Here is a 25749-nt window from a genome sequence, read left to right as displayed (position 1 = left end):
GTTGCAGTAATGATCCAGCTGGGCACACCACAGAATATGTGTTTGATTCGTTGTGATGCAGTGAAACTACTGCCAGGGTCAGGAGTTCACAAATTCATCTCTTCGACTCATAAAACCCTCGTTTCCGGCTTTGAGGTTTGTCAGTCTGTGCCGTACCTGCCGCTCTGGTCTTTCAGATCATGTTGGAGGAAAAAAAACACAAAAGCAAAGTGGATACATTGCAGTTTTTGCATGAAACTGTACAATATGTAAACGTTAGATATGGACTTCACCTAGACCAAAGGGAGACTACGGGACTAAAACTATTTAGGTTCCTAGATTTAAAAAAAACATTAAGTTCTTTACCCACTTCCTGACAGTTATACCCTTCTGAGTGGAAACAGATTTGCATTATCGTGGTAACTATGCAAAGTGACATTTCTTTGAACTTGCCTAAAATTTCTTTTTAACTTCAACAAAGCGTGACACATAAAAAACAAAACCGTGACCTTATTAACAGGTTGGCTTAGTTAAGAACCATGTTTTTATAGAAATATGAATGGCTGGTGTTTGTTTTGTTTTAGACGTTCTTTATGACTAGTTGTAATTACTTGTTAGATGTTTGTTTAATGAAGTGAAATAGGGAAGTTAATGAAGGGTTGTGCCTAGATTTAGGAAATCCTGGTTCAGGCATCCAGAAATAGGTATGTGATGTGAAACAGGGAAGTTTAGTTGCATGACTGTGGTAACATTACCTGCTTCTGCACCGAAGCCATAGAAACAAGCGTTTTATACATTGTAACCGATTAACCTAGAGGTGCAGAAAAAGACTTGAAACTGTAAACCTACGGTGCTTAAAACAGAATTCAATGCATGTGACATGCCGTACCGGCACACTGATGTCTATAGCATGAAGCAGTACTTGCGATATTCGTTGCTGCAGTTTATTTTTTTCCCATGATGCAATCCTTGACTACAGTGCAGGAGAAAAGCAATGTCCGGTAAAACTACAGACTAATGTTTTGTGCCTTCAGAACAGGATTCACCCATTCTTCTACTCTATGTGTGCTGACTGCCGTACATTACAGGAAGTATTTGTCATGTGAGACCACCTGCCGCCAATCATATGACTGTGTCAGTGGAGATTAGAACACTTGTGTGCTCATGGGAATAACTCTTTAATTAATGTTACTTTAATGTGGTGAAAAAAAACTCCAGCCCTGTCAATTTTACATTCATTGAACTTGTGATTAAAAGTACCATAAGATCAGATGTTTAAACAAGTTTTAAAAATCATGAAATTGAATGGCAGTAGCCAGGGGTCCAGGGGGACATCATGTCTGTATCTGCTTTGAAATTACCCTGAAGTTCTTTAAAGTATAAAATATTTCTGTGGTGTAGATTTTTTCAGTTAGCAGTCTAGCCACTCCAACACTGTTATATCTCTTGCCAAAGCTTTCTTTAAAAATGCTTTATTATTACCTCTAAGTTCTCTTTAAGATTAAGTTTTTTAGCAGTGTGTGTGTTTATTTGGTTGCTAGTCTAGCCACATAGACACTTTGCAAGTTTAACATCAATAACATCTGCAGCTGAAGCTTTTTTGCAAAATAAATAAATGCTTATTTGATTTGCTTTGGGGCAGATTAATTGGATTTGCATATAGCATCAAAAACGTATTGTTGTCTGTGACTTGATTTAAAAGTAAAACAGCCTAGTTTTTGTTTTGCAAGCAGTTATAATAATTGAAAACGTTTGTTACTATACATTTGTTATAAACTTTTGTTAGTTTACTTTTTTATGTACTATTACGATATTAACATGCACTTTATAACTGGTTTCCAGCAATACAGTGCATCCAACACAGTTATTTTGTATGGAAAGTTCCCGGTTTTTTACAGGTGTTTGCATTTGATTTTTCTGTATTGGTTATTGGGTATGTAAGAGAGCTAAGGAGGGGCAGGTCTTAGGAGTAGAAAAGTTGACTGATTTTATGCTCTAGCAAATTACGTGTCCCTATTTAAAGATGCAGTTGCACCAAAGGTTAACAGTAAATGTGGTTAGGCAGGTTACACTTGTGTTTCCCCCTTGTGCTGACACTGGCGTAGACATTTATTAGTAAACGTTAGGGGTGAGAAGAGGCTGGCAATCATAGGGTAAGAACGGCTAATAAATGCTTTTGCAAACGTCCAATTATATACTAATAGTACAAGTACAGTAACTACTACAGCAAACTTGTCTCAATTTTTGCAAATATTGTTATTTACCTAGTTTTATTGTATGAAGAAAATTAATCTTACATGGCCTAGCAAAGAAAATAATGTCATTGTTTCTGATTACTGTGGTGAGATTTTATTTATTTATTTTTGAAATCGTCCAGCTATTTTGTAAGCCAGTAACAGACTTGAATGTGTAGGTTGTACTGGATTAGCATATTTGTTTGTGATTTTTACTTTTGAAAGTATATTGCATTCTATATTGACCTTATATTAATGCTGCTTAAAATTTCTATAGTAAACGGGTTTAGTGGCAATTTGTGTTATCTAATTCTGTATATTAAAGAGTAAGTAGTGAGGTTCCGAAAAATAGAGCTTTGCTACAACTGTTCAAATAACGTACCTGTGACTTTTCTTTTCATTGTTAACATCCTGACAACTTTTTACACTTAGAACTTTTAAATCTGTTTCAAAGCTCTTTTCAAAATGGCCGCTCTAGTGCACTGATAGTGTCAGGATTATTGCCCACATTGTCAAACAGGTAACACAGCAATACCGATCCATGATGTGGTACGGAACAGAAAAGCCAGAGCACTTGTTGTTATGTTGTTGTTTTTTTAATTGCTCTGCCTGCAGTGATTTAGAGGACAGATCTCAAACCCCAGTGCACTAGACGGACATTTTGAAAAGAGCTTTGAAACAGACTTTAAAGTTATAAGCGTAAAAAAGTTTCCAGGATGTTAACAATGAAAATGACAGGTATTAAACAGTTTAAAGATTATTTAAACAGTTGTAGCAACATGTGGGTATGTATAACGCGATAAAGTTGTGTGATGCACACTTGAGATTGAGGTGATTCATAAGGGTTTCCATTCCCGTGTCATCATTTGTAATAAATGAATATGCTATTTTAGATGGACTAGACTCTGGGTGGGTGTGTTGTAACTTTTTAAACGCTGTGAAACATAAAGCATCTTTAAACAACTTTCTTCTGGCACCTGCTCAAGTAACAAGCAGTTTTCACCAGATTCCTCCTATCAAGTTTCTTGAACTTGCACATGTTGAAAACAGCTTGAAAATGTCACTTGACAAAAATAAAAAAATAAAAAAAATAATGTTACCTTAATGTGGACTCGTAGCATTTAGGTTTTATGTTTGCAATCTCCAATTAATCATTTGTTAACATTGTAAAAGTACGGTGTAATTATGAATGACTAGTAATAACTAGGAATTGTAATAACCTATTCATGTTGTTGAGGCAGAAACATCAGAAAGAGCTTGGATAGTCCGAATGGCCTTCTCTCATTTGTAAATTTCTTATGTTCCTATGTTCTTCAGTGGCGTTAAATTGAGTATGTGAGATGTTACAAAGATGGTAAAACATTACATTGCGTCTCTAATTACTATAACTACTAAACATTTAAATAAATATATTTAACTCTGCAAATAAACATATTTTATTTAAATGTTACTTCTGAGTGACAAAACTATAAACAAGAAACAATCAAACATACTCTATCATTACTATTTAAAGCTGCTTTCTGTTGCATTTCAAGCACTTTCTGTTTGACAGTTTTTCTCTCTATATCGCTCGGCCATGCCAACGTTTAGGGTTTTGTTTTTTAAGTTTCCTGTGTGCGCTTAAGAATTATATGGTTGCTTGGGTGCCAAAAGACAAACTGGTACATTTTACATAGGTTTCAAAGACCCTGATGTTGCCTTAGATTTGTGAAATCAGCCCTGAGTATATTTGTAAGCTATTGCATTCATTTGTAAAACATCAACAGAAGGTGTTTTTACCTGATTACAAGACAGACTTGCCACATTTTAATAATTATTAGCAGTTTATTCATCTGTCCCATATACAGTAAATGAGCTACTCAATATATAATGTGTAGTTTGACAGTACAGTAGTTCATTCCAAGCACGATTGATATAACTATTTGTTATCATCCCACTGGGTCTGTCTTTCACTTTTGTGAGTTCATTTTCATTAGGAAATACAATTGGAAAACACCAATAGGGGAAACAAAATCGTACAAATGAATGATTGCATTATTTTTTAATAAAACATGTGGTGATTTGAAATTGAAGGATTAGTTTCCGGTGTCCATGGCTTTCTGGCAGGAGATTTAGACATATGAGGAAATATATATAAAAACATGCTGCAAGATTATCCCTATGGAGAAAATTGCATACAAACGTAAATACATAAATTATGCATACCATTTTTTTGGCTGTGCTGACTGCGCATGTTAATTAACACTTTTAAGTGTGGTCATAATGGTATTTTATCAGCACATTACTGATCGCATTACCAGAAACACTTTTCTCTTTTATATACAGCACAGAAGCCAAATGCATTCAGAGGGCTACTAACTTTAGTTTTTAAAAGATGCGAATGACAAAACCAAATACATGTTAAATTGGCTCACCTCTATATTTATCTTCAGATTTGTATATTGTTATATTTTAATTTATACATCAATTACCTATTTTTTGTTTTACTTCCATCTACATGGGAAAAAACTTTATTATTATTATTATTAATAATAATAATAATAATAATAATAATAATAATAATAATAATAATAATAATAATAATAATAAATCATTTAGCAGATGCTTTTATTCACAGCAACTTACAGAGCTTAGGGGGTGAACTATGCATGAAGATGTTTCAGTTTAGTTTACTTAACCCTGTGGTTTATTCCTGCTCTGCCCTGAAACCTAAAGAAACTCACCTGTTGTAGAATGTGGTATGAACTGCAGTGCATGATTGCGTGATTCAGAATTGCATAATTCTCACAAAATGACAGATATGTCTTGTGGAAGTGAAGCGGTTAAGAATGTTTCATCATCTGATCAGGGAGTGTGTCTTTGAAAAACAAGTCATTAGAGTCTGATTCAGCCGCTGGTGCGGCTGGGGGAGGCTTGCTCCCACACTAGTAGTTTGGCACCACTTGCCCCTGGAGTCGGCCAAACAGAGCAAAGGTCTTCCTCAAGGAGCCCGTTTTCCTGATTGCAAAATGGAAATCGATGGTCCGGAAATCTACTGAGCCTTCAGTTCGTACTATTTATAGTGCACTGGTCACTATTTTCCTTTGTAAAAATGTCCTTCAGGATTTTTGGTATGATATCGAATGGGTTACAGAGGAAGTTTGCTCTCTTGCATTAAATTGGTGGAAGAGGAAAAAATTAAAAATTTTAAATAGAAAAGTACATGGCAATAACAAAATGCTCTAGGTAATGCATTTTTTAAGGTTTAATTAGCAGCTGGCAGTTTTGGCAAAGGTGAGGTTGCTAAATGCGATACTAAATATCGTTGTTCCTTAAAATAAACTTGCCCTTGGGTTGATTATTTTAATTATTGTGCCTGTATTCTAACGAGGCGTTGGTAAAGTGCCAAATAAAAACAACTGGGTTAAAAAATAGCAGTGTTAACATTAAACATTGTATTTGTGACTTTTTAAAAGCCTCTATATGTATTTATAATTTAATCTTAGGAACAGTAATACAATGAGATAAGTTAATATCGCTTGAAAATTACAATAGTCTGCCAGCAAGCTCACAGGATGACTTGGTGTGGTACGAGGCATGCAGAGAATTGAAGTCTCCTCCATTCACTTCTAAACGCTACTGTTTTGGCATTGCTGACTTTCCCTGCTTACATGTAACATGAACTATCCGTGACAGAGAAGGCATGTGGACTGGTTTACACACCTAAACAGCAGAGTTGTAGACCGTCCCGTTCCCTGTCCCATTCCCCCTGGTCAGGGCCATGTCCTGCTCAATGACATAGTGCTGTCTGGTGCTGCATCTGTCTGTGCTTAGCCAGCTGATAAAGAGAGGGTTTCCATCTCACTGAAGAATGTCATCCAGATGTGCTTGCCAAAAAGAAAGTAGCGAGTAAATCTCAGCATAAGGCAAGTGCTATCTCCATCACTGGGCTGTGGTGATTTAATAGACTGCTATCCACGTGCGTCAGTATAATTCCAGATACTGAATCCATCATTTTCAATAGTGGACATGCAATGCAAGCAGAACAGGTGTTGACCCAATAGGATGATGAGGTTTAGGTTAACAGTAAATTATTATTGCTAAATTATCATTAGCATTTTCTTGCATTTGATTTATACAGAGTATATTTTGATGATAATAAATAAATTAAGTAAAAGTGCAACAACTGGCCTTTCAAAGACATAATATATTACACTGTATATATGACACGGTATTATGTGAAGTAAGTTCATCGTGTATGTTAGACTCAAGTATTTTTAGTAAACATGTTGAACAGTAACTAATTAAAGGAAATAAATGAACATATATTTAATACACATTGTAATTGTGAATGCCCCTTTTTCACACCTGGGGTCAACCAAGCAGCTAATACATGTTTGATCTGATTCTTCTTTTATATTCTACAGAGAGTAAATTTTTATAGAATACTTGCCATTGTTTTCTATTGGGGTATGTTATTGATAGGCCCAACAGATATATTTAACACACTCTCTGTTGTTCTGTGGCCCACTGAAATAAGCATAGAACACTTTGTACAATAGGAAAACACAGGCTTTGACAACCAATAAAACACTGCTTTAAAAGTGAGTCAATATATTACAGATATTATGAAGCAAAAAAAAACAACTAATAAACAAAAATACTCATTGCCAAGTTTAAATGTCAGCATGGCTTTAGGCTTACATCTTTTTATACTGGTTATGAACTCATAATCCTGGCAAAGGAGCAAGTGAGATACCAGGTTTATCTCTTCTCAATCTCACAGATGGCCTTGCATTATATAAATACTCCAGGATGAGGTCAGATGAGTGTATCAGGGTTGCTGAAGTGCAAATTCTGCTTGCAGGTTCACAGAATAGGTGAAACGCAGATAGATTTCATACTGATATGTATCTCTTTCTACTTCCTTCTTTTTTCTACAATGCCCACATGAAGGAATGAGGAACTCGGAGACTAGCAGCTCCTTTTGAATTTTGTGCATCCTGCCGGATAAGAACGTTTTTATTCAGGCTTTGCTTCACACAACTCGAAACTATTTGATTGTGTCCTCACCCTGAAAAATCACATTGGGGATTTCATGATTTAATTGTTTTCTGTTTATTTGTGGACTGAGCTTTATTTTTATTTTTATTTTTATTTTCCGAAGTGCTTCAGTGTAGTTTTGTATGTTACGAGTAAAGGGCCCTGTTTACAATTCTCATTCCTATCTGGCACTGTTTAGATTGGTAATTAACATTCAGATTGATATTCAAGATGTTGCTTAAATCTAATTAAGGAGACTATCCAATAATGTGTGTTACCTTTGTACAGTATTGGAAGAGGTTTAAACTTGTAAGTTAACTTAATGAATGGGTGTGGGTGGGGGTGGGGGGGCGCCAGTGTGGGTTCCCCCTTCTTTTTGTGCATTTATTCCTGCTTCAGCAACAGGAAACTGTAGAGACAGACAGGAAGTGATGTGCGAGCCAACAGAAAAGGTGCCAGTCTGGCTCTTTAGCATCATCAGTGTACCAATATCAATCATATTTTGAAGTACAGGCATTTCAACACAGAGGAAAAAAATGGTCTTAAATGAGGGTGTTGTTATACACAAAATAAAGATAGCTGTGCTGTTATTTCCAAGCATGAATCAATTTATATATGTATAGGAATGCACCATGAAAAATAACAAAGAGGAATCTAGGCCAGTCACAGCAGTTTTACTAATAAGTTATGCGTTTGTGTGAACTGGTAGAACCTGATAAACAGAAAGATCTTGTTTGTCAATGGCTGGAAAAAAAAGTTACAAATGTACGTAATAGTTTGAGATATACTGTAGTAACCTTATAATATACAACCTATTTAAAACAGTTATTGTGGCAGGCTGGCTTGGTGAGTGACGTCAGACCAGGAAATACACAGACAAAGCACTGCGGGGTGAGTCGCCATTGCGCTCACATTTATTAAATAACTAACCAAAAATAACATGAACACACAAACAAAAAGACACGATGGCCAAACAAACAAATAGACCACGGAAAATAAAACAAATATCGTCCGGAATGCAGCCAGCCGGATAGCAGTTATTTATCTTACTTTGTGAGGGATCTCTCTTGCACTCTATCTCTTTCTCATTCTTGCAGCGCTCAGCTGCTACACTTTTTAGACAGGTGGCCGTCCTCAAGTTGGCAAGCAATTAACCAATTTGAAGACGGCCACATTCTGCACATGTTATTATTATTATTATTATTATTATTATTATTATTATTATTATTATTATTATTATTATTATTATTATTATTATTTATTTCTTAACAGACGCCCTTATCCAGGGCGACTTACAATGACTTACAAATGTTCTCTTTGAAAATAATTGTCTGCTTCCCTGCCAACCCAAAACCACACCAACAACAATACAAAATACATTTAAATAATAGCAATAATAATTCACAATAAATAAAACAAATCAACATAGGGGCGGGCGTACCCCGTCACACACGTGTATCATAACATGTATACAATCATAACAAAGATGGACTTGTATAGATGATACGATGGCCTTATTATGCAATCTAGGACAAACCAATTTTCAGTTGAGGTCAAGAAAAAGCTAATATTGTCTGTCCTGCTCAACCAATGCTGGAAAACCAATCTGCTACACATGCAGCCCCCACTACACTACACTACACCCTTGCTGAAAACTGGGGTTGTCATGGCTTCGTAATTTATTGTTTGTCCTGTTTTTGTTTGGATTCCCTCATCCAAGTAGTTGTAGTCCAGTCTTCTGGCACACCGGCCATTTTGTTTGTACCCATTTCACAAGTAAACTAATTAGCAGCTATAACTTCTCTGAGACCTGCAGAGTGTGTGTCACAGTGGAGCATGTGGCACATCATAGCCTCTTGTGGTGTAAAACTTTGTTTGCTACTAGGTCCTAATAAAGTGAACTATAAATCATATAATATTTCCTAACCATTATCATTTTGAGTTAACAAAAGATTGCTAGAGCTGATGTCATTTTTGCAATGGGTTGCTAGCTGTTTTTTTCAGACAGTACGGTTTTAGCACCCACCCAATCGGAGAAGTCAATGGACAGTAGTAACCTGTTTGTGTTTTTTAGGCTGTCCTGTGCACTGTTAGTTTGAGTAAGAACTTTAGCTTTGATTTGATTATGAAGCACATTGTACAATCATTAATAATGCCATCACTACTTTTTCTAAAATTTAACAGTAATAAAAAGTTTCTATTTCAAAACTATGGCAGCCAATAAATAAGTTGTAACCAACACAGACTATACTGGCCTTTTAAGGGTTCAGGAGTTTGCACTGCAAACTCATTTCATATACATTGGCAGTAAGACAAACTATACATTCTGTAATTAATCTAATTTGGCACAAACTCAAGCTTACACAATGCAGTTTGTTTTTTGGCAAATATCACAAAGTCCTGACTATCCTTGCTGTGCACCATGACTCATAACCTTGAGGTTGCTTTTGCTTGATAAATATGGCCATCTGTGCAGTAACTTCAATGGTGTGATGTTCTCCAGAGCATTATAAAAAAAGTTTTTTTTTTGTTTTGTACCTTTGTTTACAGGACCAGCCATGGTAGATACACAGCTGCCAATGTGGCAAGTGAGCTTTGGGCTGAATCCAGTGGATATGGCAGAGCTAGATGACCACTCCCACTCTTTTGACATCAAGCCCTACACAACAGTGGATTATTCCGGCATTTCCAACCGGCCTTACGACTACAACCCTCCCGAGAGAGGCAACCTGACAGAGCTAGACTGCAAATATGATTTTAAATTACAACAGTACCATCATACAAGTACGCCACCATTTTTTCATATATAAACTTCAAGAATTGTCTCAGCCATCATGTTAAGAGTAGTGTGATCAATATCCAATAGTATCTTTGGATCGGGGTGATTAACTGTTGCTTTGAACAATTTTCTGTCAGATCCCTGCCAGAATCAATTAATCTACACGTGACCAAGTATTTATTTATTTATTTATTTATTTATTTATTTATTTTCTTGAATTTTCTTGAATTTTCTACATTAGCTTTCCACAAAATTAGGGGATAATTAACAGGTCCTATACTGTATTAGTGTATTTATACAACCAGGATATTAGTATTTTTGTGCAGGAATTGTCTGGCGAAGATGACATCGTTTCTAAGGTTTTGTTAACTACTGTGAGTAAAAGTCACTGTACCTTTTTTCTTATTTTTGTATCCAGGCACAATAAAACTTGAACCACCATCTCCACCTCAGTACTCGGACAAAAGCTTTCCATATACAAAACTGCATGAGGACCCATTGAACTCCACGCTGTCCGTAGAGTGCAGAGTCTGTGCGGACAAGGCCTCGGGATTTCACTATGGAGTCCATGCATGTGAAGGGTGCAAGGTATGGCTTCAGTATTGCATAGTCTCATTTAATGCATTGTGTAATCATAATAGTGATAATCAGTATTATTAAAAATAACAAATATGTAGTGAAAAAATATATATAATAATGGTTGAAAATCCATGTGAATGCTAGCGGAATCACGGTTATTGCCATTATTATTCAAATATATTGTCATGCATTCAAACATGCAACTTAACAGTAAACATTAACATCTTCTTCCCTTAGAAATACAGTGAGCGTTCCCACTGTATCCGACCTTTAGGTCCTTCTTCACATGAGATGCGTTGTGAAATAGATCTCTGTGCATTCTGCTAAAATTGCTGAAATACTGTATGGATTGGCCATTTTTAAACAGTTTCATTCCAAGGAGGGGCCTTCCAGTCGTTTTTTTTATCTAGGCACTGGTGGCTTTTATAAATCAGACTTTTGTACCTTTGGGAAGAATTATTAAGGTAATTCCTATTACTTGTGAAATATTCTACAGAGCCCTCCTGTCTACTTAGTCGAACCCGGCTTATCTTTAGTGTCTAAATCTAGTCATACCGGTGTTAAAAAACATCTGTTAAATATTTATCGTTTACTGCACAGTAGTAACTTGATCAAGAAAAAATCTCTGCATGGATACACATTGTTTTTCTTGTCCTGAAAGGGTCCTTTCTGGACATTTCCATTGGAACATATTTGTAATCTCACTTGTATTGGATAACGAGAAAGTCCCTTATGTTTACCCAATTCGGTGCCTGATGAGTTGATTTCAAAACACTTGGAAAGTGACATGCCAAAAGACTGAGTTTCAAACTTTTCTGGCCTTGTTTATTCATTTTATATTGTGTGCCTTGCATACTCCTCTAGTCATGGGCAGGAATCTCTGACCTCCTGGTTGTCTGAAAACTATCTTCAAATGAATGCAGTAAAAAAAGGGGATTTTGTAGTTGGATCCTGAAAAAAGTAGTCTTTTTGATGACTGCATTTTTAAACCCTGTTGTACAGTTACCCTGGTTTGCAGTTCACTCTCGCATTAACTAAAAGATCCTTCTTATAAAACCTGGAGCCACAAAATGTATTAGAACTGCTGACCACATTTTCATTGCAATCCTTAGATGGCAGTTTTCTGTCTGTTCCTGTGAATAACTGTATCACTTCTGGTGTGTTTGCCCAATATGCACCTCCCTGGAACTCACTGTCTAGAGAAATAGGAAACAATGAGACACTTCCTCCTTTTAAATCAAAACTACAAACCTATGTGTTTTCTCCATCTTTTTCTAGATTAATGAGTCCTGGGATGGGGGGAGTGGGGCAATGGGTTAATGTAAACTACTTCACCGAAGAATTTCTGACTGTGTAACAAGTCCAGATTGGCAAATTCTACTGCAAACACTATAAACCTGTCAGAAATGTGAGCTATGGATTTTAAGCAATTTCATAAAATAGCTGAAATGTGCAGATTGTTGGTAATGATTCTGTTAAGTTTGCATCTGAACTGTCCGTAAGAACAAATACTTAGTTGTATTTTATCCTCTTTGTTTTTTTAAAAAAAAAGATTGCAAGAAACTTGCCCAGCCCTCATGTTTGACCAAGGTGGAAAATGTATGAGATTAAAAAAAAAAATAATGCGAATGAGTTCTTCTTTTGGAAACTTGAAACAATGGTAGCCAGTAGCCGATAGTCTGTCACCTTAACCACAAGCGATTGGAGAGTTTCCAGATGACTTTGCAGACATAGGCTTTTGCTGTTTGGGTTTCACAACCGGAATATGAAGTGAGAATAAGTGGTTGGTGGGGTGATAATCCACACCCACGTCTCTCCATCTGTAAGATTATCAGTCTCCTCCTCAATATGGATATCATTGCTTCGTAACATGCATGTGGAAGATTTATGAAGTAAACACAGAGGGGGCCCAGATATCAGGAGTGTTTTATATTGTCTACCATATTATGTGTAATTAAATAACATGCTTTTTTTTTTGTAAACCCATTGATAATGAGCTTTTCAATTATGCATGCACAGCAAAATGCAGTTAATTGAATACAGATATTGCTCTCTACTTTCTTTTTCTAATATTTACTACAGGTGCTTTATGTGTTATCTGTATTAGTGAGGGATATGTACTGTATGTTACTGACATGTCTTATTTTAATAAAATATTTTCTTATACTTGCAGGAAAATTGACTACTCCATAGTAAATGTATGATGTGGGGAATTTGTCCCCTTCTGGAATATCGACGCCATGGTCTTAAGATTTTGTTAATATGGACCATTTGCTAAAACCTTTTTTTTCTTTCTCTTGTTATTAACAGGGCTTCTTCCGCAGAACAATCAGGTTGAAGTTGGTATATGACAGGTGTGACCTAAACTGTCGCATTCACAAGAAGAGCAGAAACAAATGTCAGTACTGCAGGTTCCAGAAGTGTCTCATGGTGGGCATGTCACACAACGGTAGGCATACAAGTGTCGGCTGAAGGGAGCTTCATGCTCAAGCAAACTACAAAATGTTTTTGCAGACATGCTGCTCAGTCACCTCATGTCCTAGAGAATATAGGTGTGCCCTACTTGCGATTTCCTTTTCACACCTTTGAGTGTCACATATGTAAGTGATAGCATTCTCATAAAAGCTAATGTTGTTTCCTGTGTGGCTGATTACAGAGCAGAATTGGTGTGCCAGTCTCTCAAAAACAGGTGCAGGTCTTAGTTAAATATATATATATATATATATATATATATATATATATATATATATATATATATATATATATATATATATATACAGTACTGTGCAAAAGTTTTAGGCAGGTGTGAAAAAATGCTGTAAAGTAAGAATGCTTTCAAAAATAGACATGTTAATAGATTATATTTATCAATTAACTAAATGCAAAGTGAGTGAACAGAAGAAAAATCTAAATCAAATCCATATTTGGTGTGACCACCCTTTGCCTTCAAAACAGCATCAATTCTTCTAGGTACACTTGCACAAAGTCTGGGATTTTGTAGGCATATAGTCAGGTGTATGATTAAACAATTATACCAAACAGGTGCTAATGATCATCAATTCAATATGTAGGTTGAAACACAATCATTAACTGAAACAGAAACAGCTGTGTAGGAGGAATAAAACTGGGTGAGGAACAGCCAGACTCAGCTAACAAGGTGAGGTTGCTGAAGACAGTTTACTGTCAAAAGTCATACACCATGGCAAGACTGAGCACAGCAACAAGACACAAGGTATTTATACTGCATCAGCAAGGTCTCTCCCAGGCAGAAATTTCAAGGCAGACAGGGGTTTCCAGATGTGCTGTCCAAGCTCTTTTGAAGAAGCACAAAGAAACGGGCAACGTTGAGGACCGTAGACGCAGTGGTCGGCCAAGGAAACTTACTGCAGCAGATGAAAGACACATCATGCTTACTTCCCTTCGCAATCAGAAGATGTCCAGCAGTGCCATCAGCTCAGAATTGGCAGAAAACAGTGGAACCCTGGTACACCCATCTACTGTCCGGAGAAGTCTGGTCAGAAGTGGCCTTCATGGAAGACTTGCGGCCAAAAAGCCATACCTCCGACGTGGAAACAAGACCAAGCGACTCAACTATGCACAAAAACACAGGAACTGGGGTGCAGAAAAATGGCAGCAGGTGCTCTGGACTGATGAGTCAAAATTTGAAATATTTGGCTGTAGCAGAAGGCAGTTTGTTCGCCGAAGGGCTGGAGAGCGGTACACGAATGAGTGTCTGCAGGCAACAGTGAAGCATGGTGGAGGTTCCTTGCAAGTTTGTGGCTGCATTTCTGCAAATGGAGTTGGGGATTTGGTCAGAATTAATGGTCTCCTCAATGCTGAGAAGTACAGGCAGATACTTATCCATCATGCAATACCATCAGGGAGGCATCTGATTGGCCCCAAATTTATTCTGCAGCATGACAACGACCCCAAACATACAGCGAAAGTCATTAAGAACGATCTTCAACGTAAAGAAGAACAAGGAGTCCTGGAAGTGATGGTATGGCCCCCACAGAGCCCTGATCTCAACATCATCGAGTCTGTCTGGGATTACATGAAGAGAGAGAAGCAACTGAGGCTGCCTAAATCCACAGAAGAACTGTGGTTAGTTCTCCAAGATGTTTGGGCCAACCTACGTGCCGAGTTCCTTCAAAAACTGTGTGCAAGTGTACCTAGAAGAATTGATGCTGTTTTGAAGGCAAAGGGTGGTCACACCAAATATGGATTTGATTTAGATTTTTCTTCTGTTCACTCACTTTGCATTTTGTTAATTGATAAATATAAACTATTAACATGTCTATTTCTGAAAGCATTCTTACTTTACAGCATTTTTTCACACCTGCCTAAAACTTTTGCACAGTACTGTATATGTTTGTCAGTGCTTGGTAACAGAGCAAAGGTAAAAAGTGGCATTTGTGTAGGGCTGAGTAAGAAGCTGGTTGTTTCTAACTCTTTAAACACTGCAGACCTCTACAGAGGTCTTGAGATGAATAAACAACAGACTTAAAATAACTCCAATCAACACAGCAGCTAACTGGTCCCCCTCAGCTATGCCCCTATATGACTCAAAAGATGAATTAGTTATAGGAGGCTTTCTGTTTTTAAAGTTTTTTTAAAAAGCCTCAGAATTAAATATTAGCTTAATTGCTTTCTCCCCCTTCCCCTCCCCCATGTGTTGGAGTACCCTGTCAATTACTAACATGATAAATATGTTTCCCCATCATGTTTCTTACTGTATGTACTGTAGCTTTCAAATGTAACAAATGCTTTAAAGAATCGCATGAATGAGCAAGGCACTCCTTAGTTTTGTCAATGTGACTTATCAGGCAGTGATAAATGTGTTTTAATGCCATTCAGATTACACAAAATCTGAAAAAGGAGGGCAAGACGTTTCTTGAGCCACTTTCTTGAGCAAAGCTTTCTTTCAATGTAATTTCTATGAGTCAGTGATCAGGTTCTCTTCACACGATAAAGCAGAGATTATGTTGAAACTAAAATATTATCTGAGAGCTGCCAGGGACCACACATGTTGCTTTGATTAGAATGAGCTGAAAAAGTTTAATAAAGGTGTGAGTATGTTATTATGTGTGGAGTATGTAATTAGACCATTGGACAATGTGAACGTTCCCAGTGCTAAAAGGAGAATCTAGAGTGATTTTAGGGGAGGGTTTAGTTTTATCCATTGAAGAATGGAAACTGTTTTCATAGACAGTGTAAAGATGACAATGTTTGGACCTTTTTTATATATATAAATAAACAAAACAGAATATACCCATCATCACTAATTGGAATACAACTTTTTAAAGATTCAGGTAGCCTGAATTGATGTGGCATCATTATGTTAACCTTATGTAATAGAATCAAAATCTCAGCTGAAACCTCAAGTGACAAATAGATTCAGGGTTTGCATGTGGTACCTCCCTTAAAGAAATTGAACCCTAGAATGAATAATACAGTTTTGAAAGGTTAATTTGTTTAAAAAGTGACAAACATATTAGAAAAGTGAAACATACAGTACAATGGCAGTGGAAAACACATTTCTCAAAGGCGAAAACTACCAAGTACTTCAGAAATAGAGCATAGGCTATGGCAGCATGTCATTTGCTTTCCCTTATATATTACAATACTAGCAAAAGTGCAATGGAAACAGCGACAGGTAGTTCATTATCTCAATTTGGGTGCTATTTTTAGCACCACAGCGGTAGCAAAAAAATAAATACTTCTGTTTTCTACTTTCAAATAAATTGAAAATGACATAGAAGTCGAATTGATGTGTGTTTCTCCCTAGCCATACGATTTGGCCGAATGCCCCAGGCTGAAAAGGAGAAGCTTTTGGCAGAGATCTCCAGCGATATTGACCAGATGAATCCTGAGTCTGCTGATCTCCGAGCCCTTGCCAAGCACTTGTATGACTCATATTTCAAGTCCTTTCCTCTCACCAAATCCAAGGCGAGGGCCATCTTGACGGGAAAGACAGGAGATAAAGCCGTGAGTACCACTTACGCTGCCTCAGAGTACCTCACAACCCAGTGATATCAAGATCTGGCCTGCAATTCGCTACACATTTTATGAGCTTTATAACGGGATTGGATAGTAAATATGGACTGAGATGAGCTAAAGTTCATGTTGTAAATCACTGAAAAGAAAGGTGCATGTGTCTAGTGCATGTGTCTGGTATCACAGTGTCATCATGCATGACAAAATGTCATGGTTATCAATACTGCCATTCCACACAACCTAGAAACCCTGTCTTCTGATTGGCTGAATGAGATGTTGCTTGTCTTAAGCAAACATTAAGCTGTTTCTTGTTGCCGTTTAGACATTGTGTCTGGACTGTGTGAATAATAGTGTTCCAGTAAGACGGACAGCAAGTTAAACTTCTGCTTGTCGTGGTTGTTTTACTAAATTTTTTCCCTAACATACATTATAAAGGAGACACTTGGTTCAGATTCAAATACAACAATGCAATGAACTAAAAAGGCACTCACTTTTGATGTAGAAGCAGAAACATATCATTTCCTGCATTGGTAATACCTTTTTTTTTTAAATTTAAAAATAAATTGAGAACAGTTGAATTTAAAGGCCCGGATTCCCTGAAAAAAAATTGTGTCGCATTTCTCAAGCCTCTAAAGTACAGTAATACATATTTTTCTGTAGTCGGGAGTTGATAAGATGTAGCAAACCCTAATGAGACTTCAAGCATTCAGATAAAGTACTTGGAAGATACCCCCTTTGATAAATATAGTTTAGATTTTAAAACACACCATCGTTTGCACATAACCTTGTTCTAAACTGCACCTTCGAATTGAAGACACCGATTGGTTGTTGTAGAGGGGTAACCGGTGTCCTCTAAAGAAGATGCTTCATATTATTGTAATGGCTTATTCCATGCAGTTAATGATAACACATGACTAAGTGTATTACTGAGAAGATATTCGGCCAAGGCTGTTGAATATCCTTTATTTAAGCTTGTTTTGACTACTTGGACTAAAGATATGGGGTGGATGAGACTGAACAGCTGTTTGTTTAAGGACTGCTTATAATGCCAAAATAGTTATGAAGGGGGGAAAAAAGCAACAGCATTATTTTTAAATTATGACAAATTTGATTTTTTTTTTTTTTTTTTTGTATTATTATTATTAATATTCTTTCCATGGTGTTTTATGTCAAAACTTGTTTTTGCCAGTGGAGATTTCTTTGGAGTTGATTTGTTCTAGCTCTTTAAACGGGCTAGTCTTACATTTGACTAAAATGGATTCTATTTTCTGCATTGTTTATACAGTCGTACCGCAAATGTAACTTTGTACATGTAATAAAAAAAATGTTTATAGATAGACAAACGACTATATTGATAGACACGGTACAGACAGCTGGAATGTGTTACTTTGTATCCTGATGTGTCTCCAATGTCTTTTCACAGCCTTTTGTGATTCACGATATGAACTCTTTGAAGGCTGGAGAGCATTACATCAGCTTCAAGCAGCCCCCTGTTCCAGAGCAGGGGCAGCAACAGAACAAGGACATGGAGATACGTCTTTTCCAAAGCTGTCAGTTCCGCTCCGTAGAGGCAGTCCGGGAAATCACGGAGTTCGCCAAGAGCATCCCGGGCTTCGTCAACCTGGATCTCAACGACCAGGTGACTCTCCTCAAGTACGGCGTCCACGAGGTGATCTTCAGCATGCTGGCTTCCCTCATGAACAAGGACGGGGCCCTGGTCTCCTGCGGACAGGGCTTCATGACCCGCGAGTTCCTCAAGAGCCTCCGCAAGCCCTTCTGTGAGCTCTTGGAGCCCAAGTTTGATTTCTCTGTGAAGTTCAACGCCTTGGAGCTGGACGACAGCGACCTAGCAGTGTTCATCTCTGTCATCATTCTCAGTGGAGGTGAGGAACGCTTCCCCATGCTGCTTTCTAAGAAGGAAGAAGCTGGGGGAAGCCTTTAAACTTTATCGTAGTGATTAAAAATTGGTGGCAGAAACATCACCAAATACAGTGTTATAAGTTTTCATATTGGGTAAGCTTCATACTGTATAACACCCACAGAAAGTTACAGTGGATCGCTAATAAATTATTATTAATTGGTCATTTAGCAGAGGCTTTTATCCAAAGCGATTTACAGAGACTAGGGGTTGACCAACAACTGCTGCTGCAGAGTCACTGACAATAGGACCTTGGTTTTACATGTCAGCCGAAGGATCCTCTAGGTATCACTCCTAAATATCCCGCAATAGTGACCCATTCTTTAGTCACCCTAAAATGCTGTGAATCTAAGACATGCTTATCAACTATCATGGCTGCTGCTGTTATTCTTATTAACAGTAGAGGGGACAGTAGCTGAGAATGCAAAACAAAAATTACCCTTTAATGCTCCTTTAAACCAATAGTGCTGTATCAAACATTAAATAAATGGTGCTTCAAAATACTCAAGAAAATGTAGTGCACCTAAGGATTTCTTTTGATGTTTTTAGAATTTGATTTCTATGAGTATCTGTGGCAGGGTGGAACAGAGCCCTGCATGTTAAGAGGGGGGCAGGGCAAATGTGTTGTGGTGTATTGTATTATTATTTAAAATAAATGTATTGTTTGGTGTTTATTGGGAACTGGAGAATGTATTATGATTTCAAATGTAGTGTTTATGTTTATTTAAATGGGTGAGTGTTTGGAAGGAGGAATGAGCGAATGAAAATCTAAAATGAAAGTAAAAAAAAAAAAAAAGAAAGCAATTGCTACTCTTGCGGGGCAGACCAGCAAGGCATTTGTTTGCGTGTTTGTGTTCAAGATTTGTTTTTGTTTAAATATTTATGCAATACACCACAATACATTTATTTACAAGCATGGTTTTGCCCTGCCCCCTCTTTACATGCAAGGCTCTGTTCCACCCTGCCACCGTATCTATTTTAGAGTTATCTATTCTAGAATTATCTGTTCTAGAAACTGTTGCTGGTACAGTGATAAGATAAGTGATAGTGGTGGTCAGGCAAGATCATACTAAAAACAGGGTTATTACGGTACATATATCAAGTTATAATCCTCTGTCTCCCTGAAAAAATTCACTGAATTCACTGTCATCATTCAGAACTGTAAGCATTCAGAAGTGCATCTACATGAGTATTTTATAACATCATGTAAATAGTATCAAACTGAATGTTGAGCCCCACGTGGGAAGTCGTTTAAGACTATTACAATACAGTTGTGTATTTAGAGAACGGTGTACTTTGATCTGGTGAATGAGTTTATCAGTTGTAGGCACTGAGGAAACATGCACAGGTGGTAGTTTGCGTTAGAAACATACGGGGGAACACAAGGCATACAATAGAGACCGAAGTTGCCTATGTTAGTTGTTTAGTGTTTATTATATCAGCCTTTATCGTTGTACAAACTATTTTTTCCCATCAATTTCGCTCAGATTATTGCAAAAAATATGAGTAAAGAAATACACCGACCAGGCAAAAGTATAATAATCCTATTGGATTGTTTATTTCTAGCCTGACAAAGTAACCCCACGTCCACAGTGGCGTTAGCAGTCTCATTAGTCACTCTCTTTGCTGAGTGCAATATGAATGAACCATGTATTCACGTTGTATGTTTACAATACTCTTATCACAGCAAATCATCAAGGAGTGCCATCCAGACCAGCCTTGGGTTGTTCTTGTTGTGCTTCAAATATATGTTTGCGTGATTCGCTGCCAGAATATTATCTACAAGAAAACTGCTTCACCCATGATGACATGTGACTTTCCTATAGCGTGGCTGTGTATAAGAAATGTACAGTAGAACAGTGGAGGTTTCAAAATCCATCGCTCACCAAGTCTTTGACCCGTGGTGAAGAGGGTCAACAGGCTGGAAGTGTTCCCCCTGTTCCTCATTAGTCCGTCGTGATTGATCACCTCTGGCCCCTGAAGGATTTGTGACTGAAAATTGCCCTATATTTTAAGTATTAAAAAAAGAGACCATGATTTATTTATTTATTTATTTATTTATTTATTTTAACTATTTCTATTACAGAGATGAGTATAAGGGGTGTTTAGTAAAAAGGTTCAACCCTGCAGTAAATTTGGTATAAAATATAAGCACACAAAGACGTATTTGGGGGCTATTTAAATTGAACCAAACTGAACTGAAATACCATGTTGTTTAAAGGTAAATCATTAAAATAACAAAGGGCTACAGTCCTTTCTGATATTTACTGAAAAGTTATTCACTAAGTTACATTTATGGGTGGTGACTGCAGTGTTTTGTTGTGACGTTTTATTTTATCCTTGAACCAGGTCCACTGTCTGAAAGAAATCAGCCGTTACACGAAGGCCTGTTAAACATTAACATTAAACTTGAAAGGGTATTTCGTGACTGCCACTGAAGGAGTGTGTGTTTGTGTTTGTCTCTCTCTGGCAGCGTTGGGAAATGCAATACCCATTATTGTGATAATCAAGATAATGTTGATCTGATAATTACTGTATTATCTTATCTTGTAAATGATTAATTGTTGTTTATTATATTATTTCTACATATCTCAACCTTAATAGAAATGTTTGGACTGTACATTTGCTGCATACCTTTTCAACCAACACATTACGTGCAGTAGCAATGTTTGGCACTTTGTGCTTTCATAGTTGATTTTCAGTTTTTTTTCTACTTTTTGAGTAATACTGAAAACTTACCTGAGTCATCTTTTAATTGTTTTCTATATGAGTACAACTGTGTAAAAAATATATATATTTCTAACCACTTTTAAGGAGGCTGAAAAAAAGAAATCGAAACCCTTATAGTTTGCTTCAATGGAAAGCTAAATGGTCTTTCCACCATTCCTAATTGAATTGTTCTCCCTCGTCTGTCTCTCAGATCGCCCAGGTTTGGTGAATGTAAAGCCCATCGAGGACCTACAGGATAACATGCTGCAAGCACTGGAGCTACAGCTCAAAATGAACCACCCAGACTCCCCCCAGCTCTTTGCCAAACTGCTCCAGAAAATGACAGACCTCCGGCAGATCGTAACAGAACATGTGCAGCTTCTGCAGCTCCTCAAGAAAACAGAACTGGATATGGACATCCACCCGCTTCTGCAGGAAATAATCAAGGACTTGTACTAGAAGACTACATTCTGTCTCCTCACCCACTCTGTAGCCCTTTTCCTTTCTTTTGTTTTGATTTTAATAAATTGCACTATGTCATTATGAGGGAAACATAGTACATGCCTGTGAAATTACTGTGAATACGTAAATAGTTTATATAAATGCTGAATGACCCTTTTTCATTTAAGACATAGGGTGCAGTTAGCTTCAGTTTCTGTCCATGTTTGTATGAGTTTCTGTAACAGCTTATTCGAATGAGTCTTAAAACATGGATAAAAAATGGAATATCAGAATGAAATGGCAAGGGGTAACCTGCTGGATTTGTTTGGAGCATTTTACAGCATTGGGGAATCACCCAGAATTTATTTTGAAGGGGGCTCCCGAGTGGCGCATCCAGTAAAGGCGCTCCTCGCAGGATGTGCCCTATAGCCTGGAGATCGCTGGTTCGAATCCAGGCTATGTCACAGCTGACCGTGACCGAGAGTTCCTAGGGGGGCGGCGCACAATTGGCTGAGCGCTGCCCGGGTAGGGAGGGCTTAGGTCGGCAGGGGAATCCACGGCTCACCGCGCATCAGCGACCCCTGTGGCCGATAGGGCGCCTGTGGCTCTGCAACGGAGCCGCCAGATCTGTGTTGTCCTCCGGCACTATAGGTCTGGTAGCATTGCTGTGGATCTGCAGTGCGAAAAATGATGGCTTGGAAGGAGCACGTTTCGGAGGACGCGTGTTCCAGCCTCCGTTTCCTGAGTCGGCGGGGGGGTTGCGAGCGGTGAGCCGGGGATACAGATAATAATTGGGCATGCTAAATTGGAGTGAAAACCGGGGTAAAAATAATTGTCGACGACTAAATTAAAAAAAAAAAAAAAAGAAAAAAAAAAAGAATTTATTTTGAGTAAGTGCCCCCAGACCTTCCTTATAGTTAACGTGCGTGCGTGCGTGTGTGTGTGTGTGTATATATATATATATATATATATATATACTGTTCATCCCCTTATATTTACAGACTTTATTGGTAAAATGAAATAGTGGTTCCTCAAAAACATTCTTAATCAGAACTTTTCTCTGGACTTTTTAAATATTTTTTTAATAATTTTTTTATGTATTTATATTTACAATAAACTTTGTCTTGCAGCTCATAAGCTGTAATTAAGAACAACAATTCCTTCAAATTACTTCCACAGAAAATGATCCAGTCCAATAAAGTATATACATTAATTTAGTAAATAAGAAGATATTCGTGTGGAAGTAGTATTACAATGCTTTCAATCTTATGATTCACAGGACTTGTAATGCCATTTTAAGCACTTACAGTACTATCACAATCCTACTTCTCCCAAAGAATAAAGTGGACTATTACTGTTCAACAAAAGAGAGTTTACTAATGCTCTAAAATGCATGGTACAGTGTAGGTAATAGAGTACTGAACCAAAAAATGTGAATGAAACTAATGAAATGTATTCCAGGAGATAAGCGTTTTGACAAGGTGTCTTCTTAGCATCTAGACAATTGTAGGTCATACTACTAAACAACACAGGGAGAGCTGAAGAGGTGTTTTTGGTCAGGTTACAAGAATATCCCGTTTACACTGGTGCCCATCTGATATCTGTCTGCAAACTCTGCCTGGCAGGTTTATATAGAACCCACAGCCAATGATTGCTGCTTATCAGTGATGCCATTAGTGCAGTTGGCTAAACCTCTATTTCTCTTCTTTCAGAAGTCTATAGAGGCCCCCAAAATCCAGTGTAATTCCAGGTGGAGCTTGGAGTCAAGCCTGGCTGCAGGTGTAAGAAATTGAGGGTCACAACCATATTGGGCTGTTTGTTCCTCTGCCTGATTCTAGCTAAGTACAAAATGAAGTAACTGATGAGATTTATTTGGATTGGCACAGAGTTCTATGAAAAGGGGGATCTGTGATGGTGGTGAAAGCAAAAAATATTCCATGAGCGAGGAAAAGCTTGAGATTCAAAGGAAGTTGGTTTTGGCTTCCCTAATGACTGGATTATTATTGCTATTTTATCAACACAGAATGCTGTGAATAAAGTCACCAGCCACTCTTTCAACTCAACCTGCAACCCACTCTTCCAAAGTACTGTCAAAGAAAATGATGACATTGCAAGAGTAAGATATTATGTCCCAGAGGGTCTCACTGGTAAAGGCGTGGCCTTGTGACCGGCAGGGTGAGCCAGCAGGGGGGTCATCGGATTGGTTCTGGCACTCCAGTGGGTTAGGGAGTCAAAACCGGCAGGGACCGTTTCTGCTTACCGTGCGGTACAGCGTCCCCTACTGGCCAGGTGCCCAGTGAGCCTCGGGGGTTAATGGAATACATGATTTACTTGAGTTCAGACATTGAAAATGAGACCAGGGTAACCAAGGCTGCTCTCCAATGACAGGGTGGAAAGGGAAACAAAGCAAACGATTGGCTCTCGCAGGGAATGTTGAAAGTTGGCAGATGCAGTGCCTGGACATGATCCTGGTGCTTGTGAGGATGATTAAATGGTTTATTTCTGTTGTGTCAGCATATCCTTAGTTTGTTAGTACTAATTCTCTGTTGGATATATCCTGCCAGATTTCAAATAGACTCTGCCAAACAATAAAAAAAGAAGTACACAAAATAATAAGGGGTAATGCTGTACACATCAGTCTGCTTAAGAAATGCTTTACTTAAAAAGGGGCTTACAGTGTACCCTTTTTTATAATGTATAATGGATTTTTCTTTAATCATAGTTTTCAGTGAATGTATGCATACTTGGTATTAAATATGCACTTGCCCAATAATGTATTAAGATAACATTTTCTATAGTCTTTTGAAATGCAGCTTCATGAAAGATGTGCTATTCCTGTTACACAGTCTAATTGTCCAGTTTAAAAAGTTACAAAGAATATATATTTATATGTATTGGTGCTCAGTGTTTACATGGATACCTTTAATATATAAAAAGGGTTGACTGTAACAAAAGCAGTAGAAATATCCTGTAATAGTTATGTCTCATTAAAAGAATCCTTTTCTGTCACATTTACTGGAATTTTGCCTATATTACAATTTAATAAAAAAAATGACTTTGGCTTCTTAAAGGGATAGTGTAATCTGAACATAAATGAATGGTCACACAAGATGTTAATTGTTTTTTTCATATGTGTTTGTTAATGTGAATAATATGGCATATGTACCAGTCAAACAACTGGATGGAGGGATCAATTTAGATAACCAAATACAAGAGCAAATCTAATACTGCAATTGTTGGGACTTTATAAAATCAATTTTTCTGTTGCAGATGTTTATTTGTTATTGATAACTAGAATAAAGAATTATCTCTATTGCCAAATGTTTAATATAAAAATTGTATTTCGAACAAAACTGTGTGGATTTTTTTTTTTTTTTCTATCACACATTGCTGCCAATGGTGGACACTTTATCTGTATAAATAAAGTGTCCTCCATATATATAAATTACTGACTTTGGTTTCATTACTGAGGTTAAAAAGGTTCTGTTTTCTTGAGTAATTTGCTCTGTTAATTTGTTTTACTAAGGGACACCAACTATGCTGAATTAGTGGGTGCTTAGCCCTGCCGCATATTAATCCAACACCCACTTGAACAACTATTAGAGCACAATGTATTTTTTTGTCATGATTCAATGAAAAAGAAGGTTCAGCCTCAATCGTAGCAGTTTCAGAAAGAGTGTCTTCATTTCATTCAGCAGTCAGGACCCTTGCCATGCCCTGAAGTCAACAGCCAGCCTGTATGCTGATTTGCCAGGTCCTGCATTGCAGTCAAACGAAAAAATGCACACATTAAAAACTGGTTTTGCTGGAAAAGCCAAACTACATTTTACAATCTTTAAGTACCTGATGACAGGTACATGGAAACTAAAAAGGCACATCCTGTCATATCCACTACCTTTAATAAGGGAATAAACCTAAAGTCTAATCTCTAGTTCCCAGTTCTACAGGCTCTGGACAGGCAGTCTTCTTTAATTAAACCAGCCAGGACAGGCTAGTGGTGCAAGAGATGCTAGTATTTTCCACCTGAAGACCAAGGTTCAAATCCGGCACGCTAGTAAAATGGCTTTGGTAGTGGCAATTTACCATCCCAC

The 25749-nt window shown here is 37.4% G+C and overlaps 1 protein-coding gene across 1 annotated transcript in view; it reads left to right on the top strand.

Moving 5' to 3' along the window:
• Nucleotides 1-25011, top strand: part of LOC117412001 (peroxisome proliferator-activated receptor gamma-like) — a 33924-nt gene extending 8913 nt beyond the window's left edge. The window contains exons 2-7 of the mRNA XM_034019919.3: nt 9786-10019; nt 10433-10602; nt 12904-13042; nt 16382-16581; nt 18014-18473; nt 21429-25011. Of these exons, the coding sequence (XP_033875810.3) occupies nt 9786-10019; nt 10433-10602; nt 12904-13042; nt 16382-16581; nt 18014-18473; nt 21429-21676 (1451 nt within the window). The 3' untranslated portion in view covers nt 21677-25011. The remainder of the gene's footprint in view (nt 1-9785; nt 10020-10432; nt 10603-12903; nt 13043-16381; nt 16582-18013; nt 18474-21428) is intronic.
• Nucleotides 25012-25749: the final 738 nt, after the last annotated feature.

Source organism: Acipenser ruthenus, chromosome 16 (genome assembly GCF_902713425.1).
Source record: "Acipenser ruthenus chromosome 16, fAciRut3.2 maternal haplotype, whole genome shotgun sequence".
Classification (NCBI taxonomy): Eukaryota; Metazoa; Chordata; class Actinopteri; order Acipenseriformes; family Acipenseridae; genus Acipenser; species Acipenser ruthenus.
This window is presented reverse-complemented; position numbering and strand designations above follow the sequence as displayed.